The 25,653-nt window shown below is 37.3% G+C and overlaps 1 protein-coding gene across 1 annotated transcript; it reads right to left on the reverse strand.

Annotated features, from left to right (window-relative positions):
* Positions 1-247: 247 nt before the first annotated feature.
* Positions 248-24,938, reverse strand: LOC125503245 (metabotropic glutamate receptor 2-like; the record flags this gene model as incomplete). The annotated part of the gene is made up of 2 exons (XM_048663294.1): positions 24,391-24,938; positions 248-390 (listed from the first exon to the last, which is right to left on the reverse strand). Coding segments are annotated over exons 1-2 (609 nt in total), but the record flags the coding sequence as incomplete, so codon positions are not given.
* Between the last annotated feature and the right edge of the window lie 715 nt (positions 24,939-25,653).

Genomic DNA, 25,653 nt, shown 5'->3' on the forward strand with positions numbered 1-25,653 from the left:
TTGTGTGGCAAACACCGCTCTGAGAGCTGGATTCAGATTTGTTTGGTCGGTTTTGGGTTTGGAAATTTTTGAGGATTTTTGGGAATTTTTTCAAAAGTTAAATTTTTTAAGTTGCATATTCAGTTATATGTAATAACCTTTTTCTGCAGAATTGTAACCATCAGAAGCAGAGCAGTAGATCGTCTTCGTTTCGATCGACCATATCCTTAGAGGACACCCTGTATATGAGATTTTCCAATGTACTCACCTGTGGAATTTTGAACAGTCGAAGTAGATTGGACACTTGAATGGACGTAACGCTGGACGCGGCTCCCACGATGCCAGAAATTATTTTTCGCACTTGGGTTTTGTTGCAGTGGAACTCTGCACCCTCGATGTTACTAATGCTGCCTGAAAGAGAAAAACGCGTTAGAAATTAGGGAAGGCAATGAAGCTTCTACACAAACTGCAACAATGCTTTCATGGGGAAATTTGGCGGAAGAAAGGTGTTTTTTGCAAACAGCCATAAGCAAAAACTGCGATTTTCCCCTAAAAAGGGTTCAGGAAAATCGAGCACCGGAAGCCAGTTTCACTTAGTAATAGATATCATTTACTTTAGCGCCGTTTTAGGTTGCATATAACGGCAAGGCGGGGTGGAAAATTCCTGGATAAGGTGCGGCTGAGCTTTTATTGGAGCATTATTTCGCGCACTATAAAGTTCATTAATTATTTGAACTGTTCGGAGTGCACCTAGTAAATTTTCCAGGCTATACGACACCTTCATGTAGCTACGTGAGTTGCTAGTTAATTCAGGAGTCGCATGATACATGCGGACATCGCTACATATGGGGTCTTAATGAGAATATCAATCTTATTTGGGTGTATTGTTGCGGTAATTTTCTGCTTTTATGCCAAGCTGAGTAATCGCTTTAATTGGAAAACTTTACTTTTATGCACTATTAACGTCTGGACTCTAGCTAATTATTATTGCCGAGACAAGCGAAACGTTCAAAAAACCCTTGTGAACACAACTTGCCTTCTCAATTATGCGTTTTCCTTCATCTGGTCCAAGAAGCTGTCAAAGTCCTCAAGAGGCGGAAAACTTTTCCGCATGAATATAAGAAAAGTTAAATTAACTGGCCCGCAGCACAAAACCGAATTTGTTTTCTATTTACTTATAAATTGGACTAAATAGAAGTGCCGGCACGGGTGGATTGCAAAGGGCTTCTTATATTTTTGATACATCTGTTTGAATGAAATGGGCGGAAAAGTTTGATCGAGGTAATATCCAGTTCGTGACAGCTATCCGATCGAGAAATTCCATGAGCTGGAAAGCTGGCTTTACCGATTGATGGAATAAATTATTGTTATACGGAACGTTTCGAGGATTTTCCTGATGACAAGGACCTAGTTAGAAATTGCCTTGGAATTCGTTCAATAACAGAAGAAAAAAACTGGGGGAATTCATTGGATTTCAGTTCAGCAGCCAATTGTAAAGCGACAAGATCAAAGCAGCAATAAAACAACTGCAAATGATGCATGGAAAGTGAGTACAAGAATAAAAAGCCAAGGCCAGGTCATAATCAATGTGGGAAAATTCATACGCTCTTGCCGTTAAAAATATCAAACAATTTTCCCGACAAAGAATGAAAAATGATTTTCCAGCACAGGACATGGAAAACTATGCAATTTCCCTTCGTTGCTCAATTTAATTGATGGCGCTCTCAACCTCTCAACCGCTTCAACATCAGTTGAAATTTCGTCTAAAGCAATTGTCACGTTCTTCCTATTGAAACTATGACTGGAAATGCTATTTTTAATTGACTGAAAACGCGCCAATTAATTGAAAATCGCTTTGCCTTTTATTCCTACATAAAAAATTGCCAACTCGATATGATTACGAGCTGGGTGGAACAAGCAGAGCATGTTCCAAGGTGGACTATTAGCATAGATTCGAGCAAAATGTATGCGCCAATTAATTATATTTTCCACCCGCTCTGAACCAGACTAGTTTAACAAATGATTTGCAAAGATTACTGTTAAAGGCAACATGCGATTTACTCTTGAGCTGCATTGTGCATTATTAATACCTCGTCATGTGAGACGTTTGATTAAAACATTGGGGGCGTATGGAAAACACATTTAGATGCCAGTTCGGGTTAGAGCTGGAAGCTCAACGACCGGGAATTTATTGAAAAATTCATCCGAAGGCGTTTGGAAATGGGCAATATGTCGGGCTGAAGTCAGGAAAATGGTCAGGGGATGTCAAGTCTGGTGAAGAGGGCGGCTCTTTTATTGGACAAGTTTCGGAACTACAAAGTTTTTAAGAAATAGTTGGCTAAAGAGTGGCAACTGAAAGTTCAACAAATTTAAAAAATATATGTAATAATTAATATAAGTGTAAACTAGTTTTGAAATCCAAATCGAAGACGTTGGAAAATTGACACGATTTTTTCAAACGAAAAACACAAAATCGAACGGTCGATTTTTAGTCGAAAAAAGGTCAAATTGCTGAAAATTACACTTTTTCGAAAAATATATCATTTGAAGTTTCAAATCCGAAATAATCGGCGTTTTAGTCCATGTTTAGCTGCATTTGGGAGGTCACAATGCTTAACCGACTGGAGAGCTTCTTCTTAGGTCGAATTGCCCCTCATTGAGCTGAAAAACGTTTTTTACCAAAAGTGTCTTAAGCTATCTTAAAAAATCGCAAGTCTCTTCAAATGCATATAATTCTACATCATGCTCATCACATGGAAGCGAGCGTTGAATGAAAAACTCGTCAGAAGCTTCAGATCCGAAAAAAAGTGACATTTTTGGTTTATTTCTGTAGGTTTTTGAACATTTCACGGCTTTAGTCGTCAAAAGGTTCCATGTTCACTCAAACCTTTTATATGCGCCTATTGGGAAGCTCTTTAGGACGCAAGAACTGAATTAAACTCAAAAAACGAGCATTTAAAATTACAATTTTTGACCTAGAATTTCATAGCTGTACAGGCGGATTTTTCAAAAAATTTCAAGTATCTCTAGAACCCTCGAATTTTGCAACAATTACATCAAAAGATAGCGAGATATGCGAGATGCCGATTAATACAGACGCTAGAAGCTTCAGCTCCAAAGTAAGCGATCTTTTTATCCTATTTTGAGTGGTTTTCTATTTTATAGCTTAATCTTTTTATGCTCATGCACTTTATATTTGGAGATTCTTAGGTCGGTAACCATCCATTGAACTAAATAAGTACGTAGGTGCAATTACGATTTTTGACCGAAAATTTTATAAGCGGTAGAAGTGGATTTTTTCAAAACAAGTAGAATTTCTTGAAATGCCCGAAATTCTATTATCATTTTTACCACAAGGACGCAAGGAATGCAAAAGGCGTGCGTTGAAAAACTCGCTAAATCCTCCAGATCTGAAATATGTGAAATTTTTGCCCATTTAATGCCGTTTTTAACGTTTTTTCTATAATCTTTAAACTTCTTTTTGATGTTTACTGAGGAGTTTCTTAAGCCGAAAACAATTAGTTGAGGTGAAAAAACACACATATAGACTTTTGATTTTTGATCGAAACTTTTGAGCGACTAAACTGGTTCTGCGCTACAGCAAAAAAACTCAAAATGCCTCAAATCCCATTGCCAATTTACCACCACTGAACAGTTTTGTTGAATTTCCACGAAATGATCACATCGACAGTGAGGGCTTTGCAAATAAATTGACACGTTTTTCAATTTTGCATGTCAATATATTTCCCGAGGATAAATTGCAGTTTTTGCTACGCGACAAACACGAAAGCCGTGAAATATAAAACCATTTATCTTGTAAAGTTAATAAAATATTCCGATGAGATATTGGCGTTTGTGGGATGTTCCAATAAATCAGGGCGATATTGTTATTTTCGGTCTTATCCGAGCGTAACAGGTCCCCGAACTATATTATTTTGAGCAAAGTGTGGAAAAATTGGAATTTTCAGCGCGTGTAATTTGCTTGACATCATCGATAACTTGCATTTTTTTTAGGCATTGCAATGCTACTTACATTTGGGCGCTAGTCGATTTGAACCTGCAACGTATGGATTTTGAAACTGAAAATATCTTTGCAAATGCTTAATATTTATTCGGGAACAGCGGGCATTTAGCTGAAATCTTTAATAGTAATCGGCTTAACGTTGCAACATTCGCTGCAGGCTTATCTACAATATTTCAGTGCATTTAAGGCGATTTAACGACTTCATAGCGATACTGAAAAGTATGGCTAGCTGTTTACATTTCAGACTCGACTCTATGAAAAAAACCATTATGCATACCGATTTGAGTGTTTTACGGCTGTTCATAACTGAAGATTGTATGACACACATTTTACTTTTTTGACCCGTATTATTTCTAGTCAATTAGGGATTTGGAAAATTTTACCGGATGACTTAAGGGCCCAATATTTTTATTTTTCCCTCAATTGTACACGCTTTAATGGGCCAGTCACATTCGGGCCCATAACTAAATCAGTCAATGGATCGCTTCAAATTTCCTCAATAACCAGCGTTGCTGAAAAAAATCCAAATTTCCGGATGGGAAATAATTCAATTTCAACTTGAAAATCAGGACAATGGAATTTTCATAACATTCAAATATGTTCAGCTGCCTCAGCCTTTGCCAGGAAATTCCGACAGTTAAACATTATTTCGCTTTGCATAAATTTTAAATCCAAATGCTTTTCAGGACATTTCACCTTTCGCTGTAAAAGCGATTCAGAATTTAAACAGCGATTAAACATTAGCCGTGTAAAACTCTTCAGTTTTAATTCAGTTATTTTAGTTTTGAAAAAACCACTTGTAAATGATCATTTGAAATGGTTCCGGATACAACCAACTGTTGGTTACCAGGCACAAAATATTTAAGGGAGTTTAGATATTCAGTAATGAAGCTTCTAACGCTGTCTTTGTATGCGTGCACTGAATAATTGATATCGATCGACCTCCTGCAATTATCGCTTCTACAAACAGCCCCATTAGTTTTCACCAGCCAGTTCTCAATCATTTTCTTGTCACCGATAACAAATCCTCCGCCCTTAAATTATGATTGCCGTAGAGGTTGAAAAAAGGCTCGGAAAATGTTCTTTATCGTCACATTAAAAGAGCGGTCTTCTGCATATATCAGAGTTGTCATGTCGAGGACACCCGTAGGCGATAAAAACATTTATTAAATGGAAATTATTTCATGTTGGGGCTGACGGTTAACAAAACGCGATTATGCAAATCCCAACTTTCATTCCCGTTTTTTCTTTGCTACTTTCAACTGCCAGTTTTTTCAGTCCAGATTACACGAAGTTCGAGTTTGCTTGAGCCTTCTCCTTCACTTTCACCCGTATGTGTTGTAGAATTGTAATTTCCTGCAGGCTTCCAGAGTATCGCTTTAAGGCAGCAGCAATGGAGTGAACATTTGGAATCCAGGCAAATGCAAATTTCGTTTAGAACACTGGTATCAAGTCGTAATCGCGCAAATAAATGTTCTATTCAAAAACCGATTTTCATTCCAAACACTCATGCCAAGTTGAAAATGAGAAACTGCGAAGCCTCAAAACGGGTAAATTAATTGAGAATTTGCTCCCATATGGCGGTGAAATTAGCTAGTTAGCCTTAAATGATAATTTAATTGTAACCAGAGTGAACTTGGCGAAAATGTCCTTAAATGCCAGCAATAAGTATCTCCGTGTTTAAGATTAAGCTTATTAGTGCTGTGAAAATTAACCTCAATTTCAAGCTGCGCCTCCTCTCAAGCTAATGGGAGGAGGAGTAGGTTTGAAATATCGTTTTAATATGAGCGCAACTATAAATTTACCGGCAACTACCTAAAGTTTCAGCAAGTCGTTTGCAAAGTCATTCCAGACGCAATTTCCAGATAAGCAGCCACTATTTTTAAATCTGTATCATTACGTTTATGTGTAAGAATTGGGTGTTTAATCTGCGCCCATCATTTACAGCGTTTTTGCGCCTCTTATCCCAAACCTTGGAGGGTTGCTTAAGAAAAAAATTAAATGAGCTTGATTCCGACTCAAGAGACCCCAGTTCAATAAATTACCCGTATTTTGACACAAGCCCGGCTTTTCCAGGCTTTGCTGGGTCACCGATTTCGCACAATGATCGCTATTTTCACAATAAAGGCGCTGAATTTCGGCGGTTGGAATTTTTTCGAACGATCGTTAAAGTCAGAGGAAGTCCAATGGAAAGTTCACCGATCAGCACTTTCCTGCTGTTTTGAGTAGGCAATCGGTTTTTTCAAGGAACTGACTAAATAGGGGGTTACTGGCACATGCCAGATTGGTTTCTTTTAACCATTGGCTAACGATATTTTTTATTGAATGAAGTCCTGGTTGCGTGATTCTGCAGGCAAAATCTAGGGGAAAAACTGGTGGTCCTTCGAGCCGGATTAGACATCAGCGCAAAAATCGGAACGTGATACGCAAAGTCAAAGACCGATCAGCCTGAACATCTGGGAATTAATCAACGCTTTCCAGCGTACCTGCGCCTCTAATTAATTTCGAATTTACATGGCGGATCCACAAGTGTTTAAAGGGGGCTAATCGGACAACATATCTGGCGCGCCAAGTGAACGTGAGATTAATTTGGGTCAGACATGCTACGAGGCATTGCCCTTCACATGGAAGGAGAATCATCAATGAAAGTGTTTGTTTTGTGAAAGATTTAGATATGGATATGGAGAAACAACAAAGGAGTTGGTAAGAAAATTGAATGTGCAAGAATTGCACTAAAGCTAGTACATTGCCAGTAAATTTTTTTTCGAAAATGGGACAATTAAACCACCTTTAAAAGTTAGGGAATGTGGCTTGCCATAATCATTTAAATCATTCTGGACTTTAGCGGTTTTCCTTAATCCCTGTCCAATTGGCTCATATTCTCAATGTCCTCTTCACTCTTTTACACGTTTTCCATGTCTTTGTCCGTGTCTTAAACAGGCCCAGTGGAATATTTCAATAATTTTACACGTTCGAATAGAACACGCTCATGTTTTCCAGACTCACTGACTTTGAAGTCGATTAGACAAGCTGGCGACATACTTTCTGAGAATCGATCAAGCGAGTCCCGATAAATAATGAAAGAGGCATAAAGTAACTTTGGTATAAATAAAGCAGAAGCGTTGGTGCTTCGAGATAACCAAAACTGTCGTTGCGTGCATTCGCTTGACTTCAGATGCTCATAATTTTCGAACGTTATATAACGGGGCTCACACATCGTGTGGCATGTTACAAGGCCGATGGATGGGGGACTTATTTCACGCTTCAGGGCGTTTTCGTTCTCTGTTTTGCATTAATTATATCATTAAGACGGTCGAGCCGTTCCTGGAATGACGGCAAGGGGCGCAGTCTTGCAACTTTTTGCGTCTAATGGATCCTAGATTGCAGTGTCGGCGGTCGCTTTTGATCAAATTTTCCGCTTTTCACTCTTAAAACCATTTGTTAACTATATTCAACATCCTCSGATTATCCTCAAGTATTCGAGAGATGAGGGTTTGGGTAATTTTTTGGCCWGMAAACCTKCCCCAAAATAACKTTCTGCAGCTCTCTACGTTTGAATGTTYAACCWMCGCTSAAAGCAGCAAYTTSCARTGTTCCAGCRAAKGTTTAWWACGGAAAAACTTCTAATATGGATACATTAATGTGATTGAAAGTTTCTGAAATTTTGCCTAAATTTCTGTAAATTTCAGATGTGAATTTGCCCTATTATGTTTCCTAAAGCAATCTATTGAACATTCGCTCACTATCCTCTGATTACTCCCGATCACTTGAGGCAAGAGCCAGGGCCTAACTGAACTTGTCTAGTCGATGTTTAAAAAATTCTGTAGAATCCAGGTGCTAAACGACGACATTGAGCGTTTTACCTCTTCAAAGCCCAGTTTTGCTTCTTCAATTGAGGGCAAAAGTCTAACAGTACCTGCACTGGTTGGCGTAGAGGCACTTTGGAAAGCCAGCCTTCCAAATGCGCCAGGCCTAAAAAACACTTTTGCAACTGAATGGTTTGAAAATTGTCCCCAGTCCAGTCCAGTGCCCGATTTAATTGGAATTTTCACTGTTTCTACAATGAGCGTTTAGCTAATAAATAGAGCTACACTCAGGTCTTTAGCTGGTGTTATTTTGTGTGGAGGCGGTTTGGCAAAATAGCCTGCAAAAAATTATAAAATGTGTGTGCAACTTAAAAAATCCTAACCAGTAGCCTGATGGTGGTATTCAGTCTAAACTTCCAGAACCTGTGGTGGAAGCCACTGGCTTTCCATTGAAGCTAAACGGTGTTGTCAAAGTAGCGACAATGATCTAATGTTTGAGATCAGAAAAACGTTTTTAAACTAATGTTTGTTACATTTTCTCAGCTCGCTCTTCTGTGCCACTGAAGTAAACTTTTCGGATTCGATAAACCCACGGTTTTGCTTTAAAACGGAGGAAAAATCCAGTCAATACCTTGTGTAGTTTGGAGCGCAGACATTTCGGAAAAATGGTCCGCAAAAAGTTCCGGTCGTAATTAGAACTTAAGCTTTTCCTTTGGGCCTTGGTAAAATTCAACTAAACCTTTCAAACAATTAAACTAAATCGCTTAGGCTTAAGCGCATTTGGTAAAATTCTTCGCAAAAAAGCCAAAATCGAAAATACAAGTTTAAATCAATCAATCTGAAATTTCCGCCATTTAAGCTCTAAACCACTAATCAATCTCCAATAGTTATTGGAGATTTTTTGGTTATTCTGAAGCAGATGAGAAAATGATTTGTGATTGAAACTGCTGATTGAGAAAATGAGCCGTGTACAATTTTCTGAGCAGGTTTTGCAGCTAGTCGAAAAATTGCAACTTTTTTGAAGTGAGGGTGGAATTTTTGTTGAGGAAACTGCAAAGCAACTCGAAAGTGTCTGTGTTTTTGAAGCCTTTCAGTCTTAAAGTCACTTGTTAACTATTCCAGATCCTCTATTTTTGATTTTTTTGAGATATGAACCCAGGTTTTGAGTGTACTTTTCGAAAAAATGTAATTTCGAGCGTTTTTCAAAACGGAAAAATAGAGTTTTACCAACCTTTTCCCAACAGCCACGTATGTGAATTGTCTACACAAACACCCTTTTTATTACAAATTGCGTAAACTGTTGAAAGCAGGAAAGCTGCCAACCCCGTTCAGCTCTAATGACTGCAAACTGAAAATCTTGCAGTAAATCCATCCTCCGAGTTTTTTTATTACTAAACCTCTCAAATTATGCATGTAAAAGTCCGCGCTCAAGCGATCCTCATAAATCTAAAGTTTTCCAAACACTTGGTGAATGTTTGGAATAAAGCAGCAAATATACATGACCCAATGCTGGCATTAAGTAATATCGCGATTTAAGCCCAGCAAATTATTGTGCAAAAGCATTTTCAATTTAAAACTGAAAACGGTTTTGTATGAAATAAAGCTGGAAGCGTTCTTTTACCGGCTTAGATTTTATTGCAATTGCATGAAAACAGCCCAATATTTTAAACAGCGGACAAAATTATATCAATGCGGAACAAAACTGGTAAAAGTACACCACACAAGATCCAGGTCTCAATAAAGTATGAAATTTTTGCTGCCAGAATATTAAAAGTTCAAACCTGGCAAGGAAAATCTGTTCGCATAAACGACCTGATAGATAATCCGTTTAACATTCAGCGACTCGAATCTCAACGTGAGTAGTGTAAAATTTCCCCAGACTTTACTTATTCTTAATCTAGCGCTCTGCCAGCAGCGATAATCGAATTTTACCTACAACCAACTAAGCAGTAATAATTAGATTACATTCTAATGGTCATAAAACTAATTCGGGTTGCAAGACAAACTTCGTCCAAATAGTGCACAAAACCACAATGTTAAGCACGAAACAAATGGGAAACTTTTAATCAATTCTAATAGAATAATCTAGTTTAAATGCGAACTAATGGATTGCTGGCAACGGAAACTTTTCCCATTAAATAAACCCTATTAATTTTAGGAAGACGTACATGTACAGGTAAACTATTCAATATGAACTCTCATTTCCATTGTAATAAACGTTATGACCCTTTGTTCGGCTAATTTACGTTTCAGGCAATTCTGGTTGGGTAGAAATAAACCAATGTGGTTTCGTTTTGAAACATGCTGGTTGGTAAATTCGAATGCTTTGTTTCTCAGTCAATCTGCAATATACAAGGAAGGCAGAACAGGTCTTCCAAACCCTTTTCAGTCTTTAGACTCCTTAGACTCTCCAGTCTCCAGTTCCGATAAATATTTATTTAAAAAAATCTTGCCTAACCGTCGTCAAGCTGAACCAATTAGCTCACTTAGGGGCTGTTAAATTGAAATATTTGACAGTTTTCGCCTTTTCCCACCCAAGTTTTCTCATTAACAAGCACCGGCGGAATGGATAATTAATTTCATTCTATTAATAGTTTGGCTGCTAATTATTTACCGATTGGCAGGGGCTGGCGATAGCAAGAAACCGATATAAACCGCTTTATTCGCAGTTTAATTGACTTAGTTGGTGCGTGGAGTTCTTTCGGACTGAAAAAGTGTTTGTTCTATAGGCCCAATTGGCAGAATTATGCTATCAAAAATTCGTGGAAAATCAGAGAAATCACCCGAATCAAAGCTTTTGCGTTTAACATAGCAGGGGCCGAAGAAAAATCGCCTCGATTAAACCGGGCATCTCATTATTCATTGCCATTTTATTATAATTCCGCCTAGAGCTACGCGCCACTTTATGGATCCCGAATCTGTACCCTGGAACTAGATTTATGATTCTTTCGGAAAAGCCAGCGATTGAAGCGGAAAGGGAACGCGCTCAAGGAATTAATACAAGTAATGAAAACATTTGCAATTTAAATAATTCCTCTATTTGCCAAATAATGGAAACCTACAGGCTTCCAGGCGTTATTTCGAAGCGACCAAAGTGCTGCTCCAAGTGTATTCATTCTCGCATTGATGCGCGTTAATTAGTGCTGAGTGGTTGCCTAATTAGATTCGAGTTGTTTTCAAGGATTAATTTCAGGCACATACGGAACTTCAGGGCCTTGAAATTGGCAGTCTGAACTAGTCAAATGTGGATCAATATTAACAAAGATGAAGTTTGTTAGTGTGGATGTTTTTAATAACGTGAAACTGATTTTTGCTTGCTCGACCAGCACCACTTTGAGGGTGGAAGCCTGGAAGTGGAAAAACAAACGAGAAATAATGGACAGTGAACCAATCGCCTTTTCAGTTAATTTTTATAGTGGCTTTATGAATTTGGTCGTTAAGAAGAGAAAAAAATAAGGATTCAACATGTTTCCAAATACACTGTGGCTTTCAGCTCACTGTCGATTTTTAATGAATTCTGCTCGATATCATCTCTCAATCCGAATGGAAAATCCTGTTTTGTGTGAGGGAGCGTGCAGTTGACATTTGAATTTACTCGCCCTGAAACGGGGGAAATGGTCGGAAGAAAAATCTACAGTGCATTTTATCATTCGAACTTTCACTGTACGTAAAATCCCATGTGATTTTACGTTTGCGTTAGCATCCACTTTCGCAATTATCCAGCGGTATTTTCGGCTGGAAATGTTCAAGTAAACCAGAGCTCGAAAGCCCTCAAAATAAATTTAAGCAGAAACTTCCAAGTGCACCGATTGCACAAAGCCTATGAAAACAATATTCCTGCCAGCTTAATTCGATGTGTGTGTAACTTAAGCTTGTCAGTGTAGAACAGTGTCGTTTACAATAACATTTTCCTGCACTTGTAACGAGTTTGCAAGTCAATTGGATATTGATCCTGCTGGATAAGACACGGTTACCGGAAAGCCAACATCCGAGGCTGGCGGTAAGCCGAAATGCATGAAACCTGCAAAGTCAATAAACACTTCACGGAAATTGTGAAAGGACTGTAGACGTGTCTTTGTAGGCGGAGGACTCTTTTAATTTTTTAAGTCTAAGCGCGTTTTTCCATCGTCTGAGTGCCTTCCAGATGTTCGGAACAGTAATTGATATGGAACGTCACCGCTGAATCGTGACGAAGAAAACGGTTTTATTTAAAAATGGAAAATGTCGGGTTTAGTCCCAAAATTGAACATGGAAAACGTTTAAGCATTTATTTTTTGCTGATTATTTTCCAGCCCTAACAGCTTCACGTTCACGTTAGTTTTACTACATTAAATTTTCATGGTTATTCCAAGCTACCTCTTCAAAAAATATGGCTCTTTTCCACTTACTATTGATATAATTTCTCAATATTCAAAGAAAAGGGTTTTTTACTTCAGGTCCCTAGCAGTTTCCATCATTTTAAAGCTTCATTTCAACATAAAACCATATGGATACTTCCACTATTGAATGGCGAATATTAAATTAAATTTAATCTAGAATATGTAATATAATTCTATATCAAATCGCTATTGACTAACTAGAAGCGAAACATAATATGAACGTATTTCCTTTTCAAATGGAAATTTAAATTGTATGGAAATGCGCCATTCGTTGCCTAAAATGTAATCAAATAGTTTTGTTTAAAAAACATGGCTGTTTTCGTCGAATACCGTTTTTGACTCAAATGATGTATTTAACAAATATTCCGATAAATTCGCATATTTCATTATTTTTACGAGCGAATCGAGCAAAATATGAATTGTATTCAAAAAATTCAATTTTAATCGCTGCACATAGCTCAACCGTTGCGTTTTCAGGATTACAATATTTTTCTATTCAAACGTTTCGAAATCCATGTAAAATTAGTGCGTAAAGCTCAACTGCTACTGCTGATAAAATGCAAAAAATATCCACATTTTTAACTGCAAAAAGCATGAAGTGAGAAACAGAAGACTTTTATTAGTGACTTTTCAATCACCATCTGCCTGCGTTATGGAGAAAAAATAACTGTGCTTTGAACAGGCTTCAAGCCTTTCAGTCAAACTTCAAGTTCACGATTGAAAAAGCTCTGTTTAACGCTGCATTTCCATTTTGGCCGATAAAACATTAGGAAAGTGGCCGAAATCAAATTTCAGCCGATCCGTATTCCATCAGCGGTTATTTTATGCTTATTCCGGACATTTTCGCTTGCGTTTCACGTATTCGTTTTCGTGCGATGAAGTGTTTCACTATTTCCTTCTATATTAGAAATGCGGCTGAAAAAACAAAAGGATGAAAACGCCCGAGAATGCCAGATGCTGCCATCAAAAGCATATTATTGGATGAGATTGACCGACATTACAAATATTTCAAACTTTCAGCAGTCGTTCTAATGTTTGCAATAAATCTCGATTTAATTCTCGTCTATTAGTCGAACTGTGCGAAAGTCAGTGGTGGTGGCTTTAAAACATTTCGAATTCCACGCAACCATTTGAAATTCAATTAAAGCTCAAACACACTTTCGAAAGCTCCTGGAAAGCAATTTTAAGGGTTAAAGAGCCTTTTCATGGATCGTTGTGTAGGAAATGCAATGTTCTACTGCTGGCAGATGTGCACCCTTATATTACACTGTTCATATTGGCAACAGTTGCTCAACATTTAACATTTGAGTAGGGCAGGAATTCATTACGTGAAAGCGCTGACCAAGAGAGCAACGATCCGATTAAAATTTCACTAAATCGACACTTCAAATAAGCCAATAGCCGAGTGTGGTTGAAATTTGCGATGTTAACTAGCTGATGGTCAGTTGATTTGAAATTCCTGATACCTGCAGGAAAGGTTTATCCATAATTCCGATGTTGGCGCACTTGGTAAATGTGAGTCTCAAAAAAGCTGCAACTTATGTTTCAAAAATTTTTAACTTTTCCACCAGAATCGGTAGAAGCTTGAAGATTTGACAGTCTAGAGAGAGTGCCTGGATCTAGACAACCTGAAAATTTTGTGGAAATCCTGATGAATTCAGATTTTTCCTGAATTGGTTTATGTTGGTCAAGAACTGCATGATTTTACAGAAGTGCAATCTAAACTTGAAAAGTTCCATAACTTCCAAACATGAATCGGTAGGAACTTGCAACTTTTGAACTCTAGAGAAGAAACTTCAAGTCAAGAGCCTGCAAGCCAAGATAGGACTGTAAAAATTTGCAAAATCTTTGTAAAAATGCGCAATTTAACGACTATTGCGGATTGGGTAAAAGTCGGTCAAAAATTCGCGTTTTTACCCATGTGCACTCTGTGGTAAAAAAATCGTAATATCCAGAATAGCAGATCTAGAAAGTTATAAAGTTGCGGGTGTACAGCAGAAATCAAGGTTTAAAAGATTTGAAAATTTCATTCAAATTGCCCAAAATTCTGATTTTTGCGGATTTGTTAAAACTTGGTCTAAAAATGCCAATCCCCTCTATGTTTAAAAATTTCCAAACTTCTCAACTAGCGCCGGCAGAAACTGTGAACTTCTGCACTATACAGAATGGACATCGATTAGTAAGCGATCAAAATCTCATTGAAATTTAAAAAAATGCTGATTTTTGCGGATTTGGAGAATGTTGGTCTAAAATTGCGTGTTTTCCCCAGGTGTTCTCTATGTTGGAACAGTTTCTAACTTTTAAACCAGCACTTGTACAAACATGGCACTTCCTCTCCTAATAGCACAAACTTAGGCCTGCAAACAGTGGAAATTTGATGCGCATTTCAATTAAGACTGATTTTTTAGGATTTGGTAAAAATTGGACTAAAATTAGCGTTTTAACCCACATACACTCGATGCTTGAAAAAAAATTAACTTGTAATCCAGAGGCGGTAAACAATTGAAACTTTTGCTGTTTACCGAGCATAGTTGAGCCTAAAAATTCTGAAAATGTTATAGCGATGGCAAGAAATCCTGATTTTTGCGCATTTGGTAAATGTTGATCTTATAAATCACCCAGCAACACTGGGTTTAAAAAAGTTATATCTTCTAATTTGGGGTGTTAAAAAACTTACTACTTTTGCAGTTAAGCTTATTATAATTAAATTTTGCACATAGGAAATCTTATTAAAATCCGGATTTTTGCAGAATGGGTAAATGTTGGACTAAGAAACAGCGTTTTTGCTCAGCAGTACCTTATGTTTGAAAAATTGATAACTTTTAAACATTGCTGTATAGAAACTTTTGATTTCCGCAAATACAGCCAGAGTTGTTTAAACAAGAAGACTACAAAATCTTATATAAATAGCACGAAATCTTGAGTTTTGCGGAATTGGTAAATGTTGGTTTAAAAGACCGAATTTCAGCCCAGAAGCTGTGCTTTAAAAATTCATAACTTCTAATTTAGAGTACGTGAATCTGGAAACCGGAAAATTTGTATTTGAATCGCACTAAATTGTTGGTCTAAAAAAGCCCGTTCTTACTGAAAATTTTCGAGTTTTAGAATCGCTCTAAACGCTAGAGATTTTGGGTGAAAACCACCGAATATCGATTAAAGCACTCAGAACGCACGCCTTGATAATTTTCAAAATTGACACGATTATCAAACTAAAACTTCTTCATGCGGTTGTCGAGTTTCCTGTGTCTGTTTTCGTTTACTTCCAGCAATTAGGATAATAAAATTTCCAAACTTTCACTGTTCAGCTCAAATTAAATTTGCAAACTTCCCCTTTAACCAATGCGCCCAATACCCAGATAAAGAATCTTATTTGGGAAGTTTGTCCGCACAAAACTTCTCTCTTCAGTATTAAGTATTCCTAGTGCAAGTGGCAACGGGACGATTTATTTACCATTTTCCACCGATTTTCCACCAGCTAATCTTCAGTTTCGGTCGGCACCTAGAAAGGTCACGACAAATTCCTAAAAGGTATTTTCTGGGATAAACACAGGATCCGTTCCAGATATTGCAATCCCATCCTAGAATGGACCTTAAACGGTCCCTTGGTGAGCCAACGGCATTAAAGGATCAAAGTTTCGGATGGCGCAGTAACCGCTAGTTTTATTTTGAATAAACTTGCCTGACTATGTAGTGAACAGTTGCAGTTGAAGCCATCTGGGATTAATCATTTAAATTAACCGAATTCTAAGCGTTGCTTAATGCCGAATAACCAGAGCAATTAGTAGTTTATGTTGCGTTAAAATACATCCAAATTTCTGCTATTTAAATTTCGCACAAAATGTTCAGTTAATGTCAGTTTAATAACGTTGCAACTACATTTGATATAAATGAGTTATAGAAGCGCTAGTTCATGTGGAATGGGAATTTTATTTAATAACCGCATTTTGATTTGAGCTAAATGCAGGGTTTTGGAGCTGATAAGATTCTCAATGGGTCACTAACGAACATATCGTTAAAACCCCAAAAAGGCTTAAAATGACTCCATCGGGTCTGAGCAGTAAACAACTAAAAAATGCTGCAAAAAAGAATGCAAACATGAGAATTGATTAGGATGAAAACGCAACAGGACAACTTTATGGTATACATCAACTTGATTTCGACAAGGCATAAAGAGACGTAGCAAGAACTCATTGAAAATTATTTAAGTATGTTGGAAACACTCGGTAGAAAAATAGTTGAGCAACGAAATATTCCAGAGCTTCCAGCTGCGCTTCTAGAACTGGAACTGAAATGAATACTTAAGAAAAAGCGCCTTCACCCTTGAAGCTAAAACAGCAGTTACATTAAAATAATGCCCATTTAATTAATTCAGTAGTTACAAGTGAACACTTTGCACCAACATTATCATCTGGCAAGATAAATCATGTTCCAGACCCCACTCTTTTTGCTGTCCCAAATAGCTGGAAAATCAGTTATATTCTATTTACCATGCCATCTATCATGGCAGGCAAGAGGTCTGAGCAAACTCCGAGTCAACTGGAACAAATTATTAAAATTTGTCCTGCCGGCTATTGTTTGAAACAAATCATGTAATCCTGCTGTTATATATTGTTAATTAGTGTTATCTAAATTGCGAATACCTTCATAGCGGTACCCTTGAAGCCGGCAAGTGCTTTCAAAGACCCTAATTATTATTACAAAGGGTTTATGTAATTAATGGAGAATACTAATGAATGGTAGCGAATTTATTTAACGTTCGGCGGCCAGCATGGGAGGAATATTCAAATATGGGCTGGCTTTTAATTCGTGCCATTAAATTTTAAATTCCAGTTTGACACTGAAGAAACGAAATGTTGGTCCTTCGAGCCGGAGTGGAGTGGTGAAAAAGTAGAAACAAAAGGCATTTTTATAAAATTTCGCAAGAAGAGTTAAGTTAAGTGCGTTTAAGAAAGTGGGATTGTCGTAGCATTTGCGTGAAACTAACTAAAACTCAAAGTAAACTTTAAAGCCCGTTTTGAAGAGGAGAACACCCGAAAGTTCCCATTTAGAAAATTGGAAAAATTCAAAATAAACAACGCCCATGGAATGAATAGAAGGAAATAATGAAGTTTTCCGGTGAACGGCGTTAAACCAAACAGTTTACTTCGGCGGTTTTCCTACATGGTGCAAGTATGCATTTCTGATAAATCGGTGCCAAAAACAAGACAAAAAAAGGCATTCGATCGAGTATCCATTTAAGTAATTGCCGAATTTCTGCTGCAAAGAATTGGTTTGAATTGCGGCCCACATCAGCGAAATTAAAACGATAAAGATGTCACCGGGAAAAATAATTACTTCCTTCCCATTGTTCGGTCACCTTTGCCAACATGAAAATAGACGATTTTCCCGGTAATTTAATGAAAATAAGGAAAACGAGGTTTGCTACGGAAAAGTGCAACAATGGCAGCCAGTCACGGTGTTTGCCTGTTTCGAATGAAAATAATTACATTGGTTTGTTGGAATAGAAAATCAGTCGTCGAAACGAAATTTCTCGTTTGAAAATTAATAATTCAACATTCAGACAACGTTTACTATAATTCCATCACAGATTTACCGCAAGGGTTTAGTTTAGTAGTAAAATCGATTTAGCTTACGATGCGAAAATTGGCAGACGGATTACAAAGCACGATTTATTGCAAAGCTCAAAATTTACTTAGCTTAAACAAGAACTAATTTACGCCGGCTTTCTTTTAAGATCTTAAAGCCTATTTCACTCGCTAGTTTTGCATTGACAGTGTTTTCCACTAGACCTTTGAACTATTTCAATTGTATTTCACTTTGTGCTGCTTTTCTCAAGCTGAGACAGTGGAAAATGGAAATTAATAGCCGTTAATAGCACTAGAAACTGCCAGTTGCATGCTGAAATTGGATGATCGAGCTTCTAGTTTAAATCTTTTTCTAATAAATTTCCCTTTCAAAACGGCAACCGAAAATTCTCCAAACTTTGAAATTTCGTTTAGAAATAATACTTTGGCTAAAGTTTTTTAAGTCTTTTACCAAAAATTGACTCTATTTTCGGCCTAATTAAATTTCGCCTGTGAGAAAAGTACTGCATGTGTCCATCTGCAAAGAAAATGCTTGAATTATTAAGTGGAATCTGTGTTTACATAACACCGTAAACTGTTTGGAGTTATTTATTAAATACTTTAATTGACAAGAGATTATTTAGCCAGGAATTCGGAAACGATGAACATATTTAAGAAGCTTTTACATCAAGCAAACAGCAAAGGTATTTAATTACTCATGAAAGGATTCCAACGAGATACCAAAATTAAGCTTATTAAACTGTTGAGTTGTTCGCACATCTGCAGAGGTGGTTTGCTCAGATGCTTACAGAGGAAATTCTTTGCCACCACAATATCAAGGCGCAAAAAACTCCAATTACTATTAAGTCCCAAAGTTAAATTATAATGTAAGCAATAAAACCCAGCTAAAAATTCTAAACCATCTGGGACTATTTTCAGCAGCAATTTCCTTTAATAATTTAACGCTTGTGCAGTATTTAAATATGCACCGGCTAATTTCTATAATATGCAAAATAATTCCAATAAACTGGCTCCACAGTTGGACCGTTCAAACTAAAACTGTTTAAAAATGTTTCTTTTTTATTCGCAGTGAGCTAATTAGCTTGGACACGGTCCAAAACAGAAACACCCCACTTGATTAAACATTATTTTGTCGATTATTTATATATTTAAACGAAGCCCGAATATTAGTAGATACACTTTCATGTGGCGGCCGAATGAGCTTCATAAATATTAAAATTAGTCGAAAGCTGAGTGAGTACATGACGTCCAGTTTAATTAAACAGCAAATTTAAATTTTAATCAAAATATAAATTTATTTTGCACATCGAATAGCACGGTGCGTGCTGGTGGGCAAACAGGGTGATTAAGAATTGGTTTTATTGGGAGCATATAAAAAATTTGTGACTGAAATACTTGCGACAAATAATCATCAAAAATTGTTCAGAAACGAATGGAAATGCCACCAACAATTTTTTTTTTAAGAACACTTAGAGACGTTTGATGTTTTCCGTCAGTAAAAAACTTTACCTCCCTGCATCAAGAAAATTGGGACATTTTCAAAGATTTTTCAAAACCCTACTTGAAATAACGCAACAAAGTTGTTCAAATACATCAGAAAATTTGTTATTTCGAACAAGTCTGCGGTCCAGGAACAAACATTGAATGCTTTCCAGCAAATTGACATGCATACGCCCGGGTATTTCTCCCGGATGTACTTGCAATATTTTATCGATATGAAATATTTGATGATACACTTCGATACACTATTTTAAAGGCACGTTCGAAAGGGAAACTCTAAAACATCGAATCGATCTTGCCAATGCAGCTCGTCTTACCAGCTTCAACTGAATGTTTTGTTTTCCAACCATTGTTCGCTGAATGATGTTTTCTTTTGAGCAACATTTTCCATGTGTTTTTATGGGAAATATCGATGAAGCAAATTGATCGTTGCAAAATAATCTGAACTAAATAGTAATAATACTATATATAAGAAATGCTTGAAATGGTTCAGTTGGGAAACCGAAATGTAATCCAAACTGGCTGCGATTGATCCATTGGCAAATAACAAGCGATTTGCCATCCCGGTGTATTTGGCGAAAAAGGAATTTGGCTTCGGAAAATGTCACATACAATTCTTGCCTCTTGCAGCTGCTCCAGCTAAGAGAAGCTCCACTCAATAAATTAAGTTGGACGTGTCCCAAACAAAAAGTTACCGGCGGTGAATAATCCGATTATGAAAGAAAATTTTACTTCAGACTTTGTCAATGTAAAACTTGAAAAAACGATCCGAAACGACTTTCGCCTTATTTAAATATTATCGATAATTTTCCTACTGGCTGCTTAATCCGCAATTAGCTAACAAGCCGCAAAGGAGTATTGCTGTAAACTGCAGGCTTCGGATTACAGAACTTCGTTACTGTGGCCCAATGCGAAATGTAAGCTTGTATATTTCGGGAAAGAATTAAGTCCCCGGAAATTTAATATCTGGACACAATGGGGTTTTTGTAATGAATATGAATAGAAATTTTTATTCATCAGGGCATTGTCTCATGCATTCGGGCGAAACTGTCCCGACAAAGCGATGATCATAAATGTGGAATTATCGACTCAAAAAAACAAATGTCCTTCAAAGAAACCTTTCTAAGTCCGCATAAGTATATTTATGGATGTTTTCCAGTATTATGACAAAAATTTCGTACATCGAAGCGTAAAGATCTTTCATTCAACAGCAACTTTTGAATGCGTGAAACTTCTCAACTGAGAGGAAACTTTTCCAATAAATTACGTGCATGAGTTGGCTCACAATTCGCAGCCCTTGAAACCTTGAAAAAATACCTGTGCTGGAAGGACAAGGATAAAGAGCCCAGAAAAACACGTATTTTAGCGCCAGGAAAACACAACGAAATCGCTAAAGTTAATGTTTTTACAAGATTCCCTGTTTTAATTCGATTTCAGTTCAACGCTCATCTGTATTTCTAAGAACCCGCCCAAAGTTAATTTTTACTTTTGTAATTGAATTTTATAAGAGAAGTTTTAGCGGAGTCTTCCATTTCACAATGTTAGCTTGGGAGCAATTGAAAAATTGAAACCCTGGTGAAGAAAAAAGTTGTACATCAGTTAATCGTTTGTTAGATTTTTATGTTCTAGTTCAAAAATTGTTATGTTTTAGTCGATGAATTTAGATTTTCAATTTGCTTAGAAGTTTTCTTAATTTGTTTTCCATCCATTTTATAGTAATTTTAATTCTGCAAGGGCGAAAAAACAAGGTTTTTGCTTGCATCTTCAGAGAAGGTTTGCGCGACGCTGGCTCTGAAGATGCATGCCAGTCGTGCGTGCGAAACGTCAGAAGAAGATTTTTTCCACAGTGCGCCAATTCGTATACAGCGCAGCATTGGTTTATTTGACAAAATCAGATTTTGCTCGGATTGCACTGAAATTTTTAGGCCATTTAGACCGAGAAGTGATGTATAAATGACCAAAATTGGAAGCCTCTGCCGAGGCTCAGCAGAAAGTTGCCGTTCATTAAAGAAGGGCATGTAATTGCATGAAATCACAAATTTTAGCGCAGCATTGATATGAGTAATAAAAATCAGAATTTACTCGGGTGTTACTGAAATTTTGAGGAGTTTCAGAGTGTAAGTTCTCATAATTTTTGGGAAGGGCGTGTAATTGCGTGAAAACATTAATTTTCAGCCCACAATTGATTTGGTTGACAAAAATGAGGATTTGTTCGGATTTAGCTGAGTTTTTCAGAACTACCAGAATATCAAGTCACCTATAGATTGCCAACATTTTCAGATGCTAATAAACGTGAATGAAAAGCCCTAATTTTTTTAAGAAAGGTGGTTAATAGCCAGATTCTTGTTGAGTCCAGCATTTATTAGACTAATAAAAATCAGAATTGGTTCAGAATTTCTTCAAATCATCAGCACGATTAGACTGTAAAGCAGCCTATAGATCGTGAAAATTACAAGTTGCTGCTGAGGCTGAATGAGAAGTTCTCACTTTTTTGGAAAGGGCCTATAAGACTGACACAAATAACAATTTGCGTCACATTGTATTGAAAATTTTCGAACTTTTTAACCGGAAATTTACCTATAGATGACGAAAATCTAAAGTTACTACTAAGGCTCCATAGTGAGTTATCAGTAGTTAAATTTTTAAATTTAAGCTCGAGTATTAACGCGATAACAATCTTTTTCAATTCAGCTCATTTGGTTGCCAAAAATCAGAATTAACTTATATTTTATTCAAATTTTTTTGTGTTTGTAGACCCAACACTTGCCTTTCCTTGCCGAAATTTTGAAGTTGCTACGCCAGCTTAATCAGAAGTTGGCATTTTTTGGAGAACGATATGTAAAAGCGCGGAAAAAAATTTCAACGCAGCATTGATTTAGCTGAACAAATCAGCATTTGCTCAGATTTTGTTGAAATTCGCAGAACCGGTTTATCGACAACTGACCAATAGATGGCGAAAATATTATGTTGTTACTTAGACTCAGTCAGAAGTTGCAATTTTTGAAAGAAAGGCGTGCAACTTCGCGATAACTGGCTGAAAAAACCAAACTTTGCTCACATTCGATTAACATTTTCAGAACTTTAGACCAAAACGAAAATTTCAAATCGCTACTGAGGCTCAATAAGAAGGTATCACTATCTAAAAAAGGACCTGTTTAAAATTGCATTTGGTTTTAGTCCAGCAAACACAATTAACAAATATAAAATCGAAAAGCTTTGCAAGAGGCCCGAGTAGAATAAAATAGAGCTTTTCGCGTAAAGAATAGCTTATAATTCGGTTCAAGGATAATTTATTTCTCCATTTGCAACCTGAGAGCCAAATACGTTCATATCCGAACCCTGATACCAATTTAGAGCCCTCAGCCCTTAATAAGTAAATATTAGGTTAGTACGCCGATATACATAGTACATGTAAACTGCGGGTAATTCAGTCGGAACTTGGCGGTTTGTAATTGCATATTTCCCAAAGACAACAGTTATTCCAGTGGAAACTATTTCTGCATCCGAGCTCTCTTTATTAGGATTCTTGCTGGATTTTAAGCTTCGTGATGTGCAAAATTCCCTTGAATGCAGAGATAATATTTGCTTTCATCGCTTACTTTTTAACTCCCTCTTCAACGTGAAACAGCACAGTTGAGTCGACAAGTCAATTAGTTGATACATTTTGAATTGGCAGGTTTCAATAGAACAAAAGCGAACCTTCTAATTGGTTTCTTCAGCTCAAAACTGGCCAATTAGCTCTCAAAACGCCGTCGCCATCATCCACCCTAATTGGATATTTCACTTATAAGATAATTTTGCACTAATTTCATTAAACTCCTTGGTAATTCTATTAACATTTGCTACTACCGTGTAAGAGACGTCGGTAATGTGAAAGATCCAAATTAGTAATTACATTTTTGTTCTTTAATTTAATAGTTATGTTGTTGTGTTCAGAGTTGTATTTTTAATCGCAATAAACCCCGTTTGCTGTTAATTCCCTTGAATTAAATTGAGAAGAGAAGCAACGGAAACAAGTAATAACTTTGTCATCCCATTTCAGCTGCGGAATGGACTCATTCAAGTGTAAAGTTGTCTGCAGCTGAAACAGTAATTAAGGTATGACGATAACAAATACCGGTATTTGGAATGTCGCCATTTGATATCCGAAAATTAATATCTCTTTGAGGCATAGGCCAGAACATGATTAATTACTTTTGCACGCCATTCCAGGTAAAATAAATCAGGAATGTCGCCTAGGACATTCCGCGACAGGAAACATCTACTCTGATGGCCGCCCAAGCAATTTTATGGTGTTGAAAAATTGGATAATAACACATTAATTAATCATCAGAAATATGTTGAAAATGGACGAAGACAAGTCGTTCTATTTATCTTATTGCCCCAATCCCGAAGGCCATTGTATAGGGGAAAGATTTGCTTGCAAACCTGCACTTTTCTATAAGAGTTGCATGTCCAAATGGGAATTTCTGGACTGTTGATTAGTCGTTCGTGGAAATGTGAAAATGTGCATTCTGCAAAGTTGGTTATTACTGAATTGAATAATTGCCACACTAAAAACCAATTAGTGAGAGTTTTGCAAGGCAAAGTCGATTTGGAGCAAGAAAAACGAATTAAAACTGCATTAACTAATTGCGTGGAAAATGTCCGAATTTGCTGAGCACTTTCCACGAAAAATGCAAAGGAGAATCGAAACATTTGCATCAATTTTGACACCAAGTAAACGTAAATATTCCCGGAATGATTCATTAATTAAAGCCACATTTGACTTTGACCCAATCCTATACAAATGATCCACTTTATCCAGCAGACATGGTCGTTTTTAGAGCTAATCCATATCGGCAAGGCCCAGAGATATTTGCTAAGGCAAAACGTTCCTGCTTTAACATAATTTATTGGAATTCTGTCCAGTTTGCGACTAAATTGATATCGTTCAAGCGGGTCTTTGCCAGCACATACGAAGAGATCAGGGGTTTGAGTAAACTTGCTTCAACTGTGAACTTCAGTGCTGCTTATCGAGCAAGTTTAAAGGTGAAAAATTCAAAAAAATTTGAGGATTTACGAAATCTATTTCGCTCTTTAGTGGCCACATTCACTAGCTGGAAATTTCTACGTACCTTTGATAAAATCAAGAGCCATTTCCAGGCCATAAGTGTCCCGATCACAATCATCCAATATATGGGCGCCAATGGAAATATCCGGAAGCAACTTCGGTTCATCATTATTCAGTCTGTCCAGAGTGTAAAGCATGGCTTCTAGGGCTTGAATGCCCCCTTGGGGCATAACAGGGCCGCACATTACCGAATCCTCCCTTTCGTGCACCATCATCAACCCTCCGAGCACAATGTCGCCTTCCACAATCGCAATTTTCTTCACTGGCCAATGGATTTCTTCATGCTGGTGCCGGATTTTGTGTCTTTCGCGTCTGCCAGTTTGCAAGCTGTCGATCAGCTCATTCTCATTGAGATACATGTTTTCTTCCTTCAGTTGGAAGATTTGTCGGTTTCGATCGTTGGCTCTGCGTCCAAAACTGCACTGGATGAAGAGGAACAACGAGTAAAAGAAGTAGTTTCCGAGCTTCATGGCTGCTGCTTGAGGGGGTTTAGTTTGAGAATATTCCTGATGAGTTCATCCTATTCGGAATTAAGCTGCAAAGGTAAAAGGAACGTTTCGTGTGGGGAAACACTTTTGAGGAAATTGAGGAGATTTTGGCAACGAATCAGTGAATTGGGGCGATTTGAGTTAAGAATTGCCCCCCAAACACAATGGGTTTTACGCCGCTTCCATGAAATGGAAGCTTTATTTGCGGCCTTTTACGACCAACGAGTTTTTGCGTCATTTTCTCCGCTCTATGGAACAGATATTGCCCTAATTTTCGCACTAGTGTATCCGCTTCCTTCTCAACAACAAAAATATGTTTCTGCTGCTATTATTATTGACGTGATCAAATTGATACACTCGCTGCAACCTTTCGCATGAAAGCCATACGAAAATAGCGACTGTTTGCGAGTTAACGAACAGGCTGGATGGAAGCGGAGACGTCGGCAGGCTCAATATCATAAAAGATGTATCTTTATGTTGCTCTGGTGAATATTCCAGTAAAAGCATCTCCGCAATGCTTCCACGGGAAATCTTTTAAAGTATTATAGATAATAAAATTGCGTTATATTTCAAACTCGTCGAGCATTCTGTGGGGACTCTTTTAAATTGTCCTGAAGCTTTTTTCTTCGGTGAATACAGTCGGAGCAAGTAAGCACATCCGAAGTCGTTAGTTTCGTAAAATCTAATCAAATGCAAGTAAAGAGAAACAATCCCAGATTTACGTGGAGGAGGCACCGATGATTCAGGAGATAAAAATCGAAATGCCGCTCGTTTTTGAG

This window comes from Dendroctonus ponderosae, unplaced genomic scaffold (genome assembly GCF_020466585.1).
Source record: "Dendroctonus ponderosae isolate FM_Combo_2020 unplaced genomic scaffold, Dpon_F_20191213v2 Dpon_F_20191213_147, whole genome shotgun sequence".
NCBI lineage: Eukaryota > Metazoa > Arthropoda > Insecta > Coleoptera > Curculionidae > Dendroctonus > Dendroctonus ponderosae.